The sequence below is a fragment of the Astyanax mexicanus genome, chromosome 16 (genome assembly GCF_023375975.1).
Source record: "Astyanax mexicanus isolate ESR-SI-001 chromosome 16, AstMex3_surface, whole genome shotgun sequence".
Taxonomy (NCBI): domain Eukaryota; kingdom Metazoa; phylum Chordata; class Actinopteri; order Characiformes; family Acestrorhamphidae; genus Astyanax; species Astyanax mexicanus.
Window position 1 is genome coordinate 33,346,821 of NC_064423.1, and position 21,005 is coordinate 33,367,825.

The 21,005-nt window shown below is 40.0% G+C and overlaps 1 protein-coding gene across 19 annotated transcripts in view; it reads left to right on the top strand.

The window, feature by feature from the left end:
• Positions 1-21,005, top strand: part of neo1a (neogenin 1a) — a 183,115-nt gene that overhangs the window by 80,739 nt on the left and 81,371 nt on the right. For all 19 annotated transcript variants that reach the window (XM_022670020.2, XM_022670009.2, XM_022670023.2 and 16 more), the window contains exons 3-4: positions 11,206-11,481; positions 14,834-14,984. In XM_022670020.2, coding sequence (XP_022525741.2) covers positions 11,206-11,481; positions 14,834-14,984 — 427 coding nt within the window. The remainder of the gene's footprint in view (positions 1-11,205; positions 11,482-14,833; positions 14,985-21,005) is intronic.

Here is a 21,005-nt window from a genome sequence, read left to right on the forward strand (position 1 = left end):
ATATCACTGTTTCACTGATAACAGGATTGTTGGTTTAATACCCAGGACTGCCAAGCTACTGCTGTTGAGCCATTATGCAAGGCCCTTAACACACACTGCTCTATGGGGCACCATGGTGCGGCTGACCCTGCACTCTGACTCCAGCTTTGACTGTGGTTAGATGGAGGTTATGGGGTCAGTACCCAGGTTGACAAACTCCCTATGTTTTTTACCATGACTCTCAGTTGGGATATGTAAAAAGCAAAGAGCAGTGGTGACTTGTTCTCATGTGCTCATTAGATCATAAAGTTTTTGATTTACATAGTTGTGGGGTTTAATAGCCAGGTTTGCCAAGTTGTCACTGTTGGGTGTTTGAGCAAGGCCCTTAACCATCTCTGCCTTTTTTTTTCATAGGTGGAGACCATATTTGGAGTTGTAGACCAACTTATATCCGTTTCGAACACAAATGGTTAAATGTGGTTGTCTTTTCTGCCTTTGAAAGAAACAATGAATGTGCTGGTGTCAAAATCATCAAAACTTTTTTCCTGTTGGACCCAAAAGTGGTTCTTACACAAAAACCTTTTCTGGCATCTTCATTTTGAAGATCATATTTGTGCAAATCAAGCAGTCAAACGCTCAGCTGTCCTTTGTTTATGGATTCTTCTCAAATGCTATTTGAAGCATTGACCTCAGCACGGTCAACATTTTCCTGCATACAAGGTGATCTTCCATAAATGGCGGTATTTTTTCAGTTTCCCTGGTAACTGGACTCTGCTCACCCCTTGGGCGCTCGTGGCCGCTACTCTTGCTCTTGGTGCTCCAAGGCTCTGAGATCTTCTGAACGATTCATATTACGCTGCTCATCTGCCAGCTGCACTGCCTGCCTTTGTCTAGACACACTGATTGAATGTAATTTCATTTTGATTTGTTTGCCCTCGCTGCTCGCACCACGGCATGATTGCTGTGTGGTGGGGTGGAATCCTGGGCCATGCTAGCACTCAAGCTCGACGCCCGTGTTGCAGCCCACTACAGCCCAGCGGGGCGGAAAGGATGTTTGAACAGGATGCCACAGGTTCTTAATGTAAACCCAGCGCTGAGCTGGATCTTCCTGTAAACACATGGGACTCTTCGACTGTGTCTGAGGAACAGCTGGTCCCGCTGCGGAGGATGGCTTCCCCTCCGTGTTTATACGAGCTGGGAGACCAACATCTGTACCTCAAATCCGTTCAAGACTTTGGGCTGGCAAAGTAAATAAAAAAAACAGAAGAGTTTTATTTAGCACTGAATTCAAGCATTAACAGTGGTAGTCATAGAGTTTTGGTGTAGAACAGTGGTTAGAAGGGTTCTGCCTTGAGAGTACAATGGGAGGTTTCTTCATCTTCCAGCAGTGCAAGGCTCCAGGGATTGAATAAAAAATCTCCTGAGGATATGGCTAACATCCTTCATAGGCATGCATCTATCTATCCATTCAGCCTTCCAGCCATTCATCCCATTCACGCCTTCCTGGTCAGGAACCTGCCTTAAATCATTGGGCACAAGGCAGGAAATAACCCAAGGACCAGTCCTTTTCCAAATATCACATCCCATGGGTTATCACAGGTTACAGTTACCAGAGCAGAGATTGAACTCACAACCCCAGGCTCTTCAAGTCAAGTCAAGTCAAGTAGTTTTATTGTCAATACTGCATATGTACAGGACATACAGAGAATTGAAATTACGTTACTCTCCTTCCCAATTTTACAGCAAGTACAGATAATAGATATAATAAAGGAGAATGGGAGACACTATGTGTACAATACAGCAGGGACACAAATAGACATACATGAGACAAAAACAAGGTGCAGTGGTGTGGGGGAGAAATAGATATATAAATATAAGTAAATAAGTAAAAATAGATATATAATTATAATATAAAAGAGTGGGAGACACTATATGTTCAATACAGCAAGACACAATAAACATACGTAAGACAATAGTGCAATATTGATGGTGATTGAGATGGAATGACAGTAAAAATAGTAAATAACAGTAGTGCAAATACGGTATATGGTATATAGCTTAAGGCTGGTAAAGTGAATGGGTGCGTAAGTCCTAAAAGTTCACAGTTTAATTAAGTGGAATTAAAGTGCGTATTGACAGTGCAAGTATATCAGTAGTGCAGGTGTTTGGAGCTGTGCAACACAAACACTGCCTGTGGCCCATAGCAAGCAGCTTCAATACATTAAAAATGTTTAAAACTGATTACAGAAAGGAACTGAAATTAGTCATAGCCTACAAAGCAGTATTTTCTAGTCTATAAAATTACATCACATCTTGCCTGATACATCAGCCTTATATAACAAATTTAGTTTTAGAATAAACATGTGTGGCTAAGTGTTTTGTTGTAAGTTTTTTTTATTGCAGTTATTAACTTTAAGACCCTTGTTAATATTTTTTCTTTATTTGTATTATTTACAACATTGTAGATTAATATTAAATACTTTAAAAACTATAAAGAACCATATGCAATAAAGTACTATGCCTTCACAAACACCTTACATAGAACTAGTTGGAGAGAAAAGTGAATGAAAAGCAGGTAACAGGTGCTCACTACCTCTAGGAACTCCTTTAAGACAGTTGGGAGAAGCATTCCAGGTTCTACTTAATGTAGCCGAATGAAAAAATGCCAACAGTGTGCAAAGTTGGATTTGCATGGTATGGCTGGAACTGTAATGGTTTAGGAGTATTACTTGAATCTAGTCTTGTTACAGCTGGTTAGACAGAGCCGAAGCTCTAACTGTCATTCTTCCTGAGGATCCTGTGTATCCAGAGGATCTTCCCACCATTGTAGGAAAACTACAAAGGACCATTTTAAAGGGGCAGTCCGACAGTTGACTTGTTTCACTGCCAATAGAAGATCAGCAGCATCAGGCAGTTGTCAGAGTGGTGCTTTCGGCTTTCTTCTATTTTATGACAGTCTGTCACTTCTGGAATTATACTTTCCAACATGTTCAGTCTCTAGTGTTTGCTGTTAAAAGGCGTTTTGATGCTGAGGAAATGGTTGTGAAAGAGAGCAGGGACATTTGTTGAGAGTTGTTATTGCTCTGAAGAGGCAGACACACAGGAGAACTGTGTTTATTTATTCCTGTACCCAGTTATCAATTCACTTTTATTAGCCGCTTCTGGGAAACCAACATGGAATATAACCCACGGGCACGCGCTGTCATTCGCCCCTTGGGAAATGTTGTGCCACAGTTCGATAGAGAGAAAAGAAAGAAAACATGAGCATCTGTAGGGTTTCATTTCAGGCGTTTGGATCTGGATGCTACAGTGTAATTGGATAGGATTTTAATGTTTGCACCAAAAACAGGACATTTGTCAATTGATTTTATTTTGAACTACTTGTGTTGAAGTTTATTGTAAAACTAAATCAAGCTAGATTGGTATCAGGCCTGGCCAATATGACAATATTTTGTCGTATAGTGATGAATTTAATACCACTTACCATGCCAGTGTTTTAGGAATGCAGTTTTGCAGTTCAAGAATGACCCAGTGATCATGATTGTTGAAGAACTGGGTAAAAGTAGAAGGAAAGGTACAGTAATTATAGAACTATAATTATAGATCTATACAGTGCTAATATATTTTTTGTTGAGCAGAAAAATTGTATAGAAATGTCAGTGTTATGCTTGATTGCCCAGCCCTAGTAAGTATACTTATGCTGCATTTAACAAAGCAAACTTTCCATATTACTCTGTAGTGTCTTTGTCTTGCTGTTTTTAACTTGCAGAATCTTTGAGCTCATCTGTTTTCCCATGTCGAGTGGAACTATCTCGAGCAGGGAGAGTGTGTAGGTGGTGAACAACAATGGCCTTTGTGGTAATTTGCATGTGTCTCTTGTCTTTAGGAAGTTGTATCATTAGTTTGGCTCATTAAACAGGCGGTGATGGCAGTCGCTGTATCTGGGCTGTCATGAAGGATGGCCACCGTTATCTCATCTCTGCATATCTTTGGCAGCTCATGCTCAGCCTACGCTATCAGTAGCCTCCTCGCTAGGCACAAAAGGACCTTTGAACGAGTTATTAAATCACTCTCTCCACATGTAAAGAAAACTAGAGCAATCATGTAAATCAGTTTTATTACAGCCAAGTAAGCCAAAGTTCCCAGTTTGAAGGAATGGCACGATCTTTTGTTTCATTACTTTGGTTGTAGTGTCTCATGTGATCAGGGAATAATGAACATGCAGCTTTTGGCCTTGCTTTGGTAGTTGTTTGAGATGCTGGATGATGGTTTGGCCTGATCTGGATGAGCCCCTACCTTGCACAGAAAGTGGCATCCTTATCTTGAATTGCCAATTGCTTCTTAACTTTCTCTTTAAGAATTTTGGGGGCATTTTGTTTTTTTAATGTTTTCCTGTGTAATTCTTGGACAAAAAGGCAGTTGTGTTGTGAAAAGAGCTTGCAAATGTATTTACAGTTTTTTTTAATATACATATTTATTTAAAAATATATATGCAATATTTCTGTTATAATAGTGTAGATTTGCTGAGGTCAAACATTTTGAGTTTGACAGGCATAAATGGATTCCATCAAGCAGAAGTGGCAACCATTAGATCCAAGCCTGCCAAAACTTTTTACAATTGTTACTATTTTTAAGATATGTGGGTCCAAAACAGATAATATCGTAAATATATAGCTTGGGATTTTGCTATTGTAAGCAACAATTTTTGGGCTCAAGTTGTATTGGGAGTTACAGCAGTATTTGGTCTGTATTTAGTGAACTGGAATTCATTCAAGGCCTTTTAAGAACAATCGAAAAAATAAAACAAATTTTATCCAATGTTTTATTATTGCTCATGAGTCGACATGTCTGATTTATTGTTTTTCCTGCCATAACTCACCCACATAGTTTTAGTACTGGCTTGTTGAGTACCCAAATTAGTTGTAAAATGTTAAAATGTGCTTGGCTTGGGTATAAGCAAACTGAACAGAAAGGATACAGACTGGGAAACACTGGTCTGGCCTATTTATGTGCCTTTGCCATCCCATTCCAAGCTCATAACAGAGCAGACCTTGCATACTGCATAAAGTATTTATCCCTACTTGTAAGAGTCATGAAATATGCAGCGGTTAAGGAAGGTGACGGGCAGGTCTCGGACTGACTCTGCGGTGAACTGGGTCACGTCACGCTCGGCTGTCCTTCCCTCACTTATTCTTCGGCTGGGTATTATCAGAACAATGAGACAGCGGGCTGTAGCTCGCCGCTCTTTAATTTGGACTGGAGCCATGTTAAGATTGCTCTAACCTGTTCATGAATTTTACATGAAGGTAAGCAGGGGGCAACTTAATCTGCTCTTTTTAGTGAGTGAGAAAGAAAGGAGGCGGATTTATTTACTTCTGGTGGCTGAGGGGGCCCCGGTCCTCATGTTATGAGCTTCAACCTCTTTCCTCTCTCTTTGTTTACTGCCAGTGCTGCAGCTCTCCACTGTGAGGTGGCATTGCTTGTTTTCACCCCCAGACCTTCTCAGCCACAGATTTATCTCCTCATACCGAAGTTTAACAGCTCCCGTAAATCCGGGCCCGGTGGAGCCCCATTCGAAGGGCCCCGTGCTTGAGAAGCCCACCTCGAGTGGAAGGGGCCGTTTGTCTGCTTGCCTGTAAATATTCTGGAGGTGTTTAAGAGCTGCCTGCCTCCTCTAAAGACCATTAAAGGAGCGGCCGTAGAGCCCTAGGACAGACTCACCGTGGCCAATAGGCTTCAGCTCAGCGGGGTGGCAGAGAGCTAATGCCCACTTGGATTTCTCCTGTCACTATGAGGGCTATAGATTAGAATTGGTGGAGGCCCTCTTCACGCTGCGCTGGAGGGGCCTAAAGAGGTCTTGGCAGTAGATTGGGGTTTGGGGTGAGTATTTTTACCAGTTTTGCATTATTCTTAATTTAACTAAATGATTAGTATATTGTATCTCACAATTTTTCCCATTTTATATTCTCACCTATTAGCTGGGAGAGAGTCAAGCCACTATTGCAACATAATTGTAAAGTTTAACACTCTTGGAGGAGAACATTTAACTGTCAGGTTTGTAAACCTGAGCCACCCTATATAAAGAGATTGAGGCCAAATAATTTCTGGTCACTACGTAAAGATGGCCATAGAATTAATGAGGATTGTACTAAGAATCCTGAGTTCTCCCCATTAATGGGACATTGCTTAGGCACTCACACCGCCCTGAAACCAGTATTTCATATTGCAAAAATCTATAGTTTTTTGAGGATAGACTCACCATTACCAATGGGCTTTAATGCCTACGTGAATTTCCCTTTTCAGTGTAAAGGCTCTGAATTAGATTGGGGTCTTGGGATCAATGCATTGGTTTACACCTATAAATGAGTTGTAGCCTATTTGTTTATCTCTAATATTTTTTTTTCTCATTTATGTAATCATCTCCAGTTCCCAGGTAAGCACATGCCTACTTCAAAATGTAAAGCACTGCTGCATCGTTTTTTAAACCAGGTGCTTTAGTGCAATTAAACAAATCAACACTCAGAAAAAAAAAAAAAAAAACATTACTTGACTTTGTGATAGTAGCTAAAGCAACAAAAATGAGTTATAAGTTGGGGGAGGGCCATCCTACCCATTGAGAATGAGGACAAGTAATCTCTCTGGGACAACCAGGCACTATATATAAATGGCTGTGAAATCACTGGGAATTGATCTTGAATTCTCCAATTTATTGGGTTAACGCTTAGACAGTCACGCCACCCTGGAGACCATTTTTCTTATTGCTTAAAGCTGTACTTGTGCGGTATGTTAACAGCTCTATAAGGCAAAGATGATGTCATTTAGATAAAATAGTTTAGGAACAAAACCAAACATTTAGGTGATAAAGAACAATTATTTCTTGGTTTGAAGTCATATTTGACATTAAGTTGACCTACAGGAATTGCATTGTTCAGATGTCTGGTCTTTGTTTTAAATATTTCTATATGTACACTGAAAGTACTGTGTCCTATGACTTCTAAAGTGTTCTAAAGAAAATATTGCCTTTCAGTAACTTTATACTTTTCAGTTACAATCGCAGCACCCCTTTGGCTGCTAAAGATTTTTTGTTTGTTTAAACGATCAAACCCTTACCATAGTCCTGCTATGGACTGTGTGTTAAAGTGAGAACACAGTCTCATCACCCCATTGATTGTTGTGCCTCACTCGTGTATTGGCTGCAGCAGATTGCCTCTCTCCACAGAGTCCCGCTGGTAAACGGGGGCCGTGAGGCTCAGGGGGCCGCCGAGCTCCTCTAATGCAGTCCACCGCAATCAAATCACTCAAGTGCCCAGCCAATAAACTCTGATCGCTCTGTCGATGAGCGCAGCCCGGACCTCCACCGAGTGGGAGTATGTGTATGTGTGTGTTCGTTCTTTAAACACCTTTAGGGTTGAGTTCTGAGTTGTTCTGTTTTGCTGAGCATTACCCATTTACCTATAGGTGGAGTTAAGCTCACAACTTGTGGACAAAAGTATTAGAAAACTGGCACGATCATAGTTTCTTATAAAATTGAAGGTTATTAAAGAGTTTATTCACTTTTGTTGAGAGGAACTGTCCTGTCCAGGGAAAGCTCTTTACTTGATATTGACGGCATTACTGTGAGGATTTGATTATATTTGGCAACATAAGCTTTATTAAGGTCAGGATATTGGATGATCATCTCGTCACCTCATCCCCAAATCTACAACTTATCACAGAAGTTTTGGATGGAGCTCTGTCATTCCAGAGAACTCTGTTCCACATAGAACTGTATGACCGATGTTCTGCTCTGTATATTGTGATATTAAAAATAGTCATTTTTCAGAAGATTTTACCAGAATTTTCTGATAATAAATTCTATTGGGCAGATATAATCTCTTAAAGAAATATTGATCATGGAAAATGAGAACAGTGTGAAAACCTTGTGTCTCCAAAGTTTTAGGTTTATAAGAACAAAACTTGTATTTATTTATTTATTAATGAAATTATAAATGTAAAGAACAGCTGACATTTTTTTCTAATTATGAAATATATATATATATATATATATATATATATATATATATATATATATATATATTTTTTTTTTTTTTTTTTTTTTAACACTAGCATGAGTGTAAGTATATCACAAGATAATGCTTAATGAGTTTGAATAAAATCTTTTTACATTGACTTCCATTAAACGTTGAGTTTTTTTTTTTTCTTCTCCTGAAAATGTGTGTGTGGTCCAGCCTCTTGCTACTGGTTTTGTTCCCTTGCCGCATCTACGCTACTGTTAGGAATCAGTGTGTAAATGTTTCTCTTGGACGAACTGATAGGAAACACTCAGACAGGGCCGGAGTGGAACAGTGGGCTGTGTGTTCGTGCTGCAGTTCTCTTGAGCAGAGCAGAGCTGAGATGAGGCTGGTTAGCTTACTGAAGACGCTTACTGAACACGTGCTGTCTGGAACTTATTTTCTCTAGTTTTTTTGTCCTTCTTTTCTAATAAAGAAACTCAACCAGAAGCCCTGAGACACAAGAATTCTTAGTAAAGTGTGTGTGTGTGCAAGCTGCTCTATGTTTATAAAGGGATTAAAGTAGTGCAGAACACTCCACAGGGCCTGTCTCTGCACACGTCCACACCACAGCCTGCAGAGAGGAATTACAGCCATAAAGTGTGCTCTGTTCACACACACAGCCAGCCCTTATAACAGCACATACCATCTCTCACTGGACGGAGAAACAGAGACGAATGTTAGCTGGGTTTCCAATCAGAAGTTTTGCCAAGCTTATGAAAAAAGCAAAACAAGTTGTGCGTCTTTCCATTCACTACAGTTATTTAAAGAAAACTGTATCTGTATCTGATGTAAGTTACAATGATTGGTGGTGACCCAGAAACAAGCAGAATAGAGAGGTTTCACAGCAATTTACATTATGTTTTAATTGCATTACGCCAGGTAGGATGAGCGAGGGCCTGCTTAAAGGGTGCTGAAATCTCCGGACAACATCCATCAATGCATCAATATATATGGGAGCACAAACACACCAGACAGTTCAGAGAAAGCAGTGGATATTTATCAGTGGATTTATACAAGCGTTTGATTAATCATTTAAATAGTTGGTTATCATGATAGGCCATTCTAATGTTCATGAGAAGGCTCATTATATGTATTACCAGATTAAGCTTGTATGTCCATTGTGAACGTTATGGACCGTTTTTCTGTGTTTTTTATATTATTATTGATACTGGTATTATATCTTATCAATTGAAATTATTAATCATATTGTGAGTTTTGCCCATATCATCCAGCCCTAATTTACAATTATTATACCATACATATGTAGGTTGTGTTTGGTATGAAGTATAATGCTAATACTGTATTTCTCAAGACCCCCGAGTCACTATAAAGAAATATGAGGCTGTGCATCACTACAGTGAACCTCTAAACCACTATGAATAACTTTAAATCATATTGATATATGCAGGGCAGTGAGACATACAGCCCTCATGTTCTGAACATCAGCTCTAATGCTAACGCTAACGCCAATAGCTGCTTCCTCTACCTAGAAAGCTGGAAGCTGAAGGCTCAGCACTACAGCCAGGGTGATGGATATGGGTGGCCAGTATGTGCAGAGCGAGCCGCTGACCTGCCGATGGGCAGGGAATTGTGATGAAGTGGAGTCGATTGCTTTAGCCGTGATGCTCATCGCCCCTCCGGTCCGCAGGGTAAAGGGGAGTGATGAAGTCAGCCCCCACAAGCGCTGCAGTGATGAGGCTAGGCTAATGATCTCCGCAGCGCAGTGAGAAAGTCATAATTGCTGCATATGAGAGGCTGACTCATTGTAATGCAAATACCTGGGCCTCATTCTGGCTCTACGTTTAGCTCTGTAGCCGCTGTATCTCACGCTGGAACTCGGTCTCCTTCCCAGCTGGAGCCAGATCACCTTTCAGACAGTATTTTAAAGGCTTCCTTTGAAATTCCATAGCTATGTTCCATTTAGTGGGCCCAGCGTGGAGGAACCGGGAGCTTGTACATGACTGCTTTTCTATAACTCTGACCTAAATCATTTTTACTGCACAGTCTCTGGTGTGCCTGTAAATCAGATACCAAATAGATACTTTTCAAACAGATTACACACAGTGATCACTGTCTGTTTAGCAATGACACATAGGGCTGGGAAATGTAAAGATATGTTGTTGCATATTAACAATTTGCTTTTTTTCTCTGATCTGTGCTTAAAGAACACTGAACAAACTGTACAATTTATTATACTTATTTAGACGTTCAGCAAACACTGAATAAAAATGACTGTACTATGCAGGAGAGAGTGTTTGAATAGTCGCTTTTTTAATGCGTTTTCTCTGCTTGTAAAAACATATAATAAATACATGATAAATAATGATAAACAGTATGTATTATAGAAATGTGTTTTAAATTTACAATATTGTCCAGTTCATGAACTTCCTAATAACATGGAGCTGTGGAGCAGTGGAAATGAGAATGGGATATGATGGGGTGGGGTTATCATCCAATATCCTGGCTTTACTAATGCACTTGTCGCAATCAAATCCTCACAGCAATATTTTAAAATGGGCTGGCAATCTCTTCTCAGACAGTTCCACTTTCAAGGTCAAATATTTGAATATTTGTTTATTGTATTTGAATATTCTATACTTCAACAAAACCATCCAGAAAGGGCAGTAAAATATATGTTTACTGATGTAAAAAAAAATGGCAGATATAAAAAGCAAAAACTGGCATCAGACTACAGTGACACATTGTGTTTATCAATCTTGACATATCAGCTACTGCATGTTTTTTGTCCCACTGAATATAGACTGAACTTCATCATTCGTATCATGATGGTTTGTGACTCTACGTATACTGTACCTTTTACTCTTGATATTATCAGGCCTCGTCTGCCAGAGCCAGCTGAGGCCCTCACACACTCTAGAACATTGTCTTTAGGTGAATTAAGCTGTGTGTGTGTTTCTCCGTCTCTAATTGAAATCACTGTTGTTTGCCGACGGGAGTTAAATCATTATCTCCAAACATGGAAAGAAAATAATTACTCAGACTTGAAAGTGGATGAGAATCGCAAACATTGTCTGTGTTACATTATTAATTAATGCTGTGTGTCTATTCATGTGGAGGCACGTTATTCATCGTTAGCACTCACAGCAGTAACGAATTCTGTATTTCTCTGTAACACCTAATGTTCTTCTTCTCTGGTTCTTTGATCTTGCAGGTATGCCACGGTTCTCTGGCCAGCCCGAGGCATCCTCAGTATTTTTGGGAGACAGCCAAGTGCTGAGTTGTGAGGTCAACCCTGACTTGGTGGCTTTTATCCGCTGGGAGCATGATAAGGAGCCGGTGCTGCTGGACCAGCGAGTGTTCACCCTGCCCAGTGGAGCTCTGGTGATCAGCAATGCCACGGAGGAGGATGCAGGCCTGTACCGCTGTGTGCTGGAAAACGCAGGACCCACCAAGACTAGTGAGGAAGCGGAGCTCACGATTCTACCTGGTAATTACTGAGCTTCTTAATGTTTTAATAAATAAGCAAGCTGATATTTTTATGTGCATATATGGACAGTGCTTATATATTAACATTTATGAAATTTAAAAGTTTAGGATTAAACTTACCTGGATAAGCATTATGGAGTAAGTTAGCGCTGGTTTGTATAGGTGTACAAACGCAACACAGTGATCCAGAGTCACCTAAACATTCTGCTCATGTGGAGTCATGAATAAATATTGTTTTGAATAATTAGTCTAATCAGACTTTCAGTGATGATTAATAAAATTTACAACCAAATACATTGGACATTAATTTGCAGTTGAAGCGGTATAAGCACATATTGGTGTAATTACCACTCTTATTATCTTATTATCTTACCTCAAAATGTAACGCACTGTTTTGCGTTTTCATAATAGAGCCTACAATTTATTACATTGTATAACACTATAATACAAATACCGTAATTGTTTCAAGTTGCTCTCTTCTTACCAGAGTGGGCTGTATAGCAATCTGAATATACTATCAGTTTAGTCCTTCTCGATTCCTATAGTTAGTTTTGTTTGGAGCATCACCAGTACAAAAATAATATAGTTCTCCCTTCTAATCCAGGGTTTACCTCCAGTTTGGTTCAGCTTTGGTAGTCCAGTTTGTTTTTGTGGTAACAATTTTACATGGCATCATTATAACGAGGCAAGACTGGAATACAACTGTTTTCCAACTCTATTTGAATTTATGGTTTGTCAGTTCCACGTACCAAGCTCTCATTATTCAGCTATGCCAAGTAAAACACAGTTTATCATTCTAGAGCCCCTTTAAAGTGCACATATTTTACTGGTCAGCCAGTGGAAAGTCTCTCTCCGTTTTACTACATTGTGGGAGCTGTACTGAACTATTGACATAATTTAGCATGCACTTTCCATTTCAGCTGTAGAGATAATGGACAGAAAGTAAGTGAGCCGGAGAAAGAGCGCGAGAGAGAGAGAGAGAGGAGAGGAGAGATTCCAGAGTTTTGAGAGAATGGAAGAAATTAGAGAACGCTTCCTAAAAGCATATAGAAACAAACTGAAAAAGAACCACTTCTGCTGGTCATCTAACTCAGTTCTTCATTATTGTGCAAAACTATGAAACACAGCCCTGCTTGATTTACTACGCCCTTTACAGAGAGTTCGAAGGAGAGAGAGAGAAAGAAAGAAAGAGGGAGATTAGAGTTTGCTTCCAGCGGAGAGACGGCCCTGTATGGGGTTATCAAAGAGAGCAGCGTAATTCATCTTAAACCAAAAGAAGGCTGAATTCCTCGGTGTCAGATCCTCAGTATGCAGCGTTATTTACGCAGGCAGTTCAGCTCCGAGAGCTGAGTAAGATATTAGAGGACATAAATCAGGCCCAAAGCACTGTCACCTGAAGCCCTTATCTCTGAATATGCCGAGCACGAGCCAGAACCTATTGCAGAGAACACCGCAGCCGAGCTTCAACAACCGAAACCAAGATAATGGAATGCTTTCATTCCCGTGAAGCCAAACACTCCTGCGGCACTCATCTCGGTCAGTGGCTGAGGAGTGGACAGAGAGTAATGCAGCGACTTAGAACCTCAAACACAAAGGTTTCAAGAGGCCAGGAGGTCAAGCAGGGCGTACTCTGCTTAGGGTCAATGGCCATTCTTCACTAACAACTGTGCCGCTACTTCTGTCAAGATCAGAGTCTCTGAAGTCTCTGAAGAAAGAATGGCATTAACTCTTTAACACAGTAAGGTCTCTCACTTTCATAATCGCAGTACTAAACTTAATAGCATAGTGTAGTAATACTGAGGTACTGTATTGCACACTCACAAATCACACACTCATAATAAGGTAAGAATTGAATAAGTTCTATTTTGAAAGCCAAAAACCTTTTTAGGCACCTGCTTATCTGGCATTTCTTCTATAATCATCCTATAATTGATCATTTTATCACATCTGTGCTTTACTGCCATCCCTCAACTGTCTAAATGCTGGGGAACTTTGCACCCCTCTTGTCAACACTTTGCATTAAGCCTGATAAGCTTAGGCTCATGTGGGAGGCACTAAAAGATCACATTCTAATAAAATAGCTTGTTTTGTGTACAATATGCACATGCCAATAGGCAAAACTAGCACCAGGTGTGGGCTGGATGGGTATAAAGCCCCCCAGCATTGAGTTATGGAGCACTGAAACTGTGTTCTCTAAAATGTTAGTGTTCTGTCCAATGTTTTTGGATTAGATGAGTTGGAGTGGATGTCCTGACTTCAATAATCCTAGCTTTTGTTGCTGAATGCAGTCAAATCCTCACAGCAATGCTGTGCAGGATGCTAGTTCAAAGCTTTCCCTGGACAGTAAAGAAAGCTACACCAATAAAGCAGAATAAACTTTTTATATTACTTTGATTTCAAAAGAAACAAAAAGCAGGTGTCCATATACTTTTCATGTAGAGGTAAGGACTTACAGGTTTGGTTTCCTTAAGCCTGATCCTAGAACTAAATATAGGACTCCAGCCAAAATACTCCAGAACTAGGCCTGGTTCTTGTCCTGGAAACACCACAATGCACCAAATTCAGTTCATAAATCATAACATAATTGCCCTGTTTTATTACAACACACATACAAACTCATCAGAAACATGTGATGCTTGTCCTGATGCTCACAGCACACAAGGAAAATGTTTGGTCTTTGTTAAAGGGCTCATTTGCATATTGCAGCCCTTCCTGATATCAGAATGTCAAAGGTCGATATTGAAACATTTAGCAAACAATATATTGTGTAACAACGGTGGAAACAAACTAATACAGTCAGTACAGTCACTGTGTAGGAAAGAAGGTAAGAGCTTAATAACGCTGTAATAATCTAGAGTTCAGGGGCTCTCTGAGGCAAATATAATACGAACCCATGACCTCCACAATACAGAAAACATGAGTAGAATTCGGCCTTAAAACAGATTTCACATATAAAGAAGACAGAAAAAAAAAAAAACAAAGTTAAAAATGTTTTAAGGCTCATTTTAAATATACCAGACTATGTAGGCCTAAGCAAATAATTAGCAGAGACATTGTACATTTTAAATATACCTCCAGCACTGAATATTTTGAATATCCCACAATTATGTGCAATATGATTTTGTGATTGTTCTGTATGAATTATTAGTTTTTACATGTTTTTTTATTAAAAAAAAAAAAAAATAATATATATATATATATATATATATATATATATATATATATATATATATATATGCATATGCATCTACGCTAATTACTTACCCCTTAATACCACTTTCAGTATTCTTTGGGACCCCTGAAGTGCCCACTTTAAATCTGCCGTCTTGCTTTCCCTCTTTTCCCTCTACTAGAAACGTTGGAGGGGCGAGAGTTTAAGTTCCTTAAGCAGCCTGGGCCTGTGTCCAGAGTGGCTGGAGACAGTGTCCTTTTGCCCTGTGTGGTCACTGGATATCCTGCAGCCTACGTGCGATGGATGCTTGATGACCAACCTGTTGAAGAGAGGTAAGCCAAGTGCCCCTTTTCTTTACCCACTATTCTAAATTAGGCAGTGTGTCAAGTAATAAAGTACAAATTCTTTGTTATCTTATTTAGGAAGAAATGTTGATTATCTATGCTTTACTGAAGTATTTTTTTTTTTTAGAAGATGTTTTGCTTTTACGTCTTACATTTTCACACAGTTATCTAAACTTTCTACTCCTTACATTTGAAAAATAGCTTTGGTACTCCTATTTCATTTTAGCTCGTTTTCATTCCGGCTTCTCATCGTTCAATAAAACCCTTATCCAGATAAATCTCTCCACCCAGATAGAGTGAATCTGATTGTGATTGGATAAGAAGAATAAGCATATACCATTCCGTCATCCTATTGGTTTATTTGTGTTCCATCACACCTGCACACGTCACATTTTTCCCCTTTAGTTCCCCAATAGTTTTGAAACCAGTACTATTACTTGTTAACCAGTACTATTACTACTACTGGTTACTATTTCTGCTTAAGTTGATTCTTCAGCTTCTACAGAAGTATTTTTAACTCTATTATCTATACTTCTACCTGTGTAATTAAAGTGAACACTTTTGACACCTTTGGAAATATATGATTTTTTTTTTGTCTTTTTTTGAGGAAACAGTGCTCAAATAGCTCTGCTTAAACAATATATAAACCAAGGACTGGAAAATCTGCATATAAAGAGCCAAAATTGTTTGCTTTGTCCTTAATTTTCACCAAATCTGCATGGTACAAAGGACAGAGCCACCTGCTTCTCCCAAAACAAGTATATTTCACCCCACCCACAATAGGCAGAGCTACACACCATACTGCAACAAGCCAGCAAAGGTGCTAGGCCTCTCCTGACGTTTTCTACATTTACGTATACTGATGTAAACGAACAGATGAGTTAAAATATCTGCATATATGAATAATCATGGCCGTCCATCCTCTCTACAAGGATTATTTACTGTGTCCAGGCCGGCCTTGACATGTTGATAGACTGGTGGAGTGAGAGTCAAGTGGTAGATCTCAGATGGACGTCTATATCGGTCCGAGGCATTGCTTCCTCAGCGTCTGACACATACAGAACACTATGCTGCTGCTTGGGTAGGGAACTCACTAGTTTAGCACCAGTGACAGGACCAGTTTGAGATAGGGTGTATGTTTGTCTGTCTGCATGGCTGCTGTTGGCATGTAGTTGTGACCAGCTGCTGGAGTAAATAATTAGAGGGATGGCGCCTGCCCTGAGAGGTGTTAATGCCATTCAGACTGCGAGTGTGTCTCGCTGTCACACACACTTGCGCGCACACACACACATAGAGAAATCACAGACACACACATTGTACTGTAGTACACTTTACAGTAACTAACCATGTGAGACTGTTTGCAAATCTGGGTTTAGGCACTCTGAAAGGCAATGCGTGAAAAAAATCAAGAAGTAGGCAGTAAAAACAATTTAGCAAAGAAGCTAACCCAAGTATTTTTAAGCTCTATAAGGGGGAAACACTACCTTAGGCTAATTTTAGAAGTGAGATCTAAACTATAAACCAAACCAGACAACAGTTATTGGGATACATGCATTTGGGCACATTTACAAAAATATGTTTTTCGACAATATATTTCTTCAAATTATTGCAATTAAGTTTTTTTTTTTTTTTTTCTAATTTGATGCATGATATATATTTGTGTAACAGACCATATAAGTTCATTAAGTTTTTAATCTGCTTCAGAAAGTCCTATTATATTGGCAAGACTTCTCAGCACTCCCTCAACAGCACGCCTGCATACATCTGTCTGGAGTCTCATCAGCAGACTCTGACTGACGGTGTGGGAGATAAATAATAACATAGTTATTAAGTTTGCTGTAATAATTACAGTATTCATTACCTTGATTGTCGATATCCCCTGGGGGTGAGTGTATTTGCCAGCTTATTCATTAATTAGCACATGGGCTTGTAGAACAAGAGGCCATGGAGGTAATTCCACCACCGAACATGGCTACACACTCACCAACTTGATTAGAGGAGAAGAGAAAGAGAGCACTCCCCAGTTCATGATTGGCAATTAGAAAGTGCTGTAGAGTGAGGGGTTAGAGTCGGTGAGTCTCAGGGCTGCCTGTCTCAAGGACATATTTTAGAGGCAGAGGGCTGGCAGGCTGTAATTGGGATGGTGTGGGGAGACAGAAGATCCCAGATCTGGAAAGAGGATCTCATTAGCAGACCGTGCTGGGATGCAGGTTTGAAGGGCGGGGCTGATGAGCTGTAACTGAATTTGTTGGACTGTGATGAGTGTAATGATAGCAAATTGTTATTTCATTGTTTTTATGGTTGTTTAATAATTGCCTTTTTTTTTTTTTTTTTTTTTTTTTTAAGTTGAAAAACCATTCACCCAACCAGCTCATTAGGTCTCCCCCATCACTAGCAAAGCCTTCTCTAATATTTGGAAAGTTAGCCACCACCTCTTTTCAAAGTGCTTCTGATGTAGCACTACTGGGTAGGGAGAACGCTTGAAGAAATACACCAGTCAACAATACGTCATCTTACAGATACCTTGCTGACCAAAATCACCTTGGGAGTGATGCAGAGAGAAAGCGTTATCTACCCACCCAGAGCGAGGAAGGCCAATTGTGCTCTCTCGGACTCTGGCCGCTGATGACGAGCAGCATGCTTCGGGATTCAAAGTGGCAGTCTTTGGTTCACAGTGGCAGATCTTTAGTCCTGGAGCCCTTTTTATTGTGTTTATAGTGAAAATATTGCAACCCTGATTTAGAAAAACAGCACAGTAAAGAACATTATTTTATATATATATATATATATATATATATATATATATATATATATATATATATATATATATATATATATATATATATATATATATATACATATATACATTAGGGATGCAAAATTTGGACAAAAACGAAAAATGTGTGTGATAGCACTGTTGAATATCCCATTATTAGTAAACACCCTAATGTTTAGTTTATGATTCTTCATTTCTGGCACTTGACTTGGCTTCCCAGTATAACAAGTTACTTGGAACTGTACCTTGCTCTACATTACTCTGCCTCACTCTGCCTCCAGCCTTGTTATGTCACTTGTAATGTGAAGAGCTCCCTCTGTTGCTGCACACAAGTACTGCAGTTTGGCAGCAAATAAAAGTTGCAAATAATGGATTTATGACCGTTTGAAAAGAGAAGGTGTCTGGCTTCACATATATCAGAGGAGGCATGCGCTTGTCCTAGTGATTGGGGGAGTCTTATTGAGTGGGTGAGTTAATTGGCTCAGCTGAATTAAAAACTATTTAGACACTGGATAGTTTAAAAAGTTTGAAACGATTATATTCATATTCATTTTTACATGCCGCTGTACAAAACAGCCACTCGCAAGCCAGTCATTGGACCGAAGGCGTGTGGGTGTCTTTACTAAACAAGTGACTTGTTATGAACATTTTTATGGATGTGTTTTTCTTGTCAAAGACTAATCCTCGTTGTAGTCGTCTCTGCAGATAGCAGGCAGTGTGATTGGATGTGTTACAGGGATTAGAGGTGCTAAGAGAGGCAGAGGAGGCAGATGAAAGGGTGGAGGAGAGAGATGAAAGTGTACGAGCTACTGCGGGTGACTGAGCGAGGCTGAGAATTGCCTTCTATCTGAAGTGTGACCCAGCTCTTCAGACAGACTGAGAAATCAGGGAAATGTGTCGGCAAGTGTTTAAGCTCTTTTCTGCTGCTGGGAAAGGGGGCAGAAAGATCAGTCAAGTCAACTTCTTGCAGTTTTCATTATAGGATTAGTGGCATTTTCAATCTTTGGATCGTTGGCAGTTTTGTAGCCTTTTTGTCCTCTCTGCTAGGGGTGGCTGATATGGTAAAAAATATTATATCCTGGTGTTTGAAGACATTTTCACGAAACCTAATATTTATTGCAATATTTTGAGAGCTGAAAACTCCTATTTAAATGCCACTCAAAACTTGGTGAGGAGTAATATATTTCTGTATTTGTTATATATTATTAAACAAGACTAATTAGTTTTCTGGAAATATGCAGTAGGTCAGTGGTGTTTAAACATTGATTATATGAAAAGTATACTCAAAAAAACATATTGTGTATCACAATGAGAAGAAAAAATATTACAAGAGGACAAATTAAATAACTTTATGTTGCCTTTCATGCTTTGCCACACCTGATCGAGCTCACCTGTTGATTACCTGGTTTAATAACTTGGTAACAGCCTGCTGTTCTCTACACTGCCTCCCACTCTGCTCTCCATACTCTACAACCAACACACACCAGAGAGAAGCGTCAGCCAACTACAGACAGCGTATTCTTAACCAGAAACAACTGTCTACCGGAGCACCATTTTGAACACTAATGGCATTGAAAAAAAATATTGACTAAAAAAAAAAAAAAAAAAAAAGTCAAATAACCCACCCCTACACCTAAACCATATCTGCTAATCCAGCTGCATTGGGAATATCTGGAGTATCAGTTCTGGGTATTTGTTTTGGTTGTAAAAGGCTCCTGAACTCGTAGTTTTAAAGCTTTGAGTACTGTGCCCTCCTGCTGTTGTGGGTAATCGTCTATGTTCTACTTTCCCATTAGTTTGAATGCGGAGTTGGCCGTGACCTCCGCTAGCGGTTTATTTGAGTGCTACGATGGCATCAAAATGGATTCGATTAGCCAATATTGCATTTCACAGACAGTGAGTGCTAAAGTAGAGTCAGTGGATCAGTCCCAGGGTGTAAAGGCATCGCGAGTGCCGCGGCACCGTAAGGGAACGGATTAATAGAATACTCGACCGTCAATGAAGGAAATGAATAATGTATGGGCGACAGGTCTGATGCTGCATGTAAATCATCTCTCAAGCTTCAGACGTGTCTCGCCTCGCTCTAGCCTCCATCCCGCCTCTAAATGTCAGTGTTTGTTGTGTTGACACAGATAGAGGCAGGGCAGTGTTTTGTAGTGTGCAGTGACGCACAGTCAGAAAGCTCTGGTTGAGTTTGGATTGCGAGTGCGGCACTGCAGGAAGTGGCAGGGATAAGTGCCTCTACTGGTTTGCCTGCTGTTCAATCCAATACCCAGTAATACAGAGGATAGAATTCCCACACTGATATTTTATGCCGTTGTCATACAATATCTACAGGTGCTGGTCAACGAATTAGAATAATTTGAAATAGTGCAATCATGAAATTCTTTGAATGCATTTTTTGTGCAGAAAGCAAATCAGGTGTTCACCGCACCTGTCCTACTCGTTAGACTAATCACAGAACTCGTTACCTGGAAAAAAATTTGCTCAGCTGAGCTTTCCAAAAGGCCCATTTAGGCCATTTAACTGTGACACTGTTGTTTTATTGAATTAGAATAATGGAGAAACCGTTTCATTGAATTAGAATAATTTTTATTATAATTACAATCATCACTTTCTCAGTATTTTGTGGCTGCCCCCTTGGCTTGTATGACTGCCTGAAGTCTCCGCGGCATCGATTTGACCAGCTTGTCGCAAGTTTCCGCACTCACAGCTTCCCAGGCAGTGGCGATGTTCTGCTTCAGTTGGACCAGCGTAGTAGGCTTTCTGTCGCGAATTTTCCGCTTGACGATGGCCCAAAGGTTTTCAATGACATTGAGGTCAGGCGAGTTGGCCGGCCATGCCAAAACTTCAAGCTGTTTTTTAGTGAACCAATCTTTGGTCGACTTTGCCGCATGAGCCGGTGCAAGATCCTGTTGAAATATGAAGTCTTCTTCGCCGAACTGTTCCTCAACAGTCGGAATCAGGAACGTTTCCAGAACATCTTGATATACGGCAGCATTGACAGTCTTCTTGAGGAAGCAGAGTTTCCCTACACCTCGAGCGGACATGCATCCCCAGACCATAACGCTCTGGGGAAACTTGACGGATCTTTTCACGCACTCGTGGTTGTAGGTTTCGCCACCACGACGCCAGACACGAGGACCTTGGTCACCGAAGGAGATGCAGAAGCATGATTCGTCACTGAAGACCACTTTCTGCCAGTCTTCAGCAGTCCACTCACCGTGTTCTTT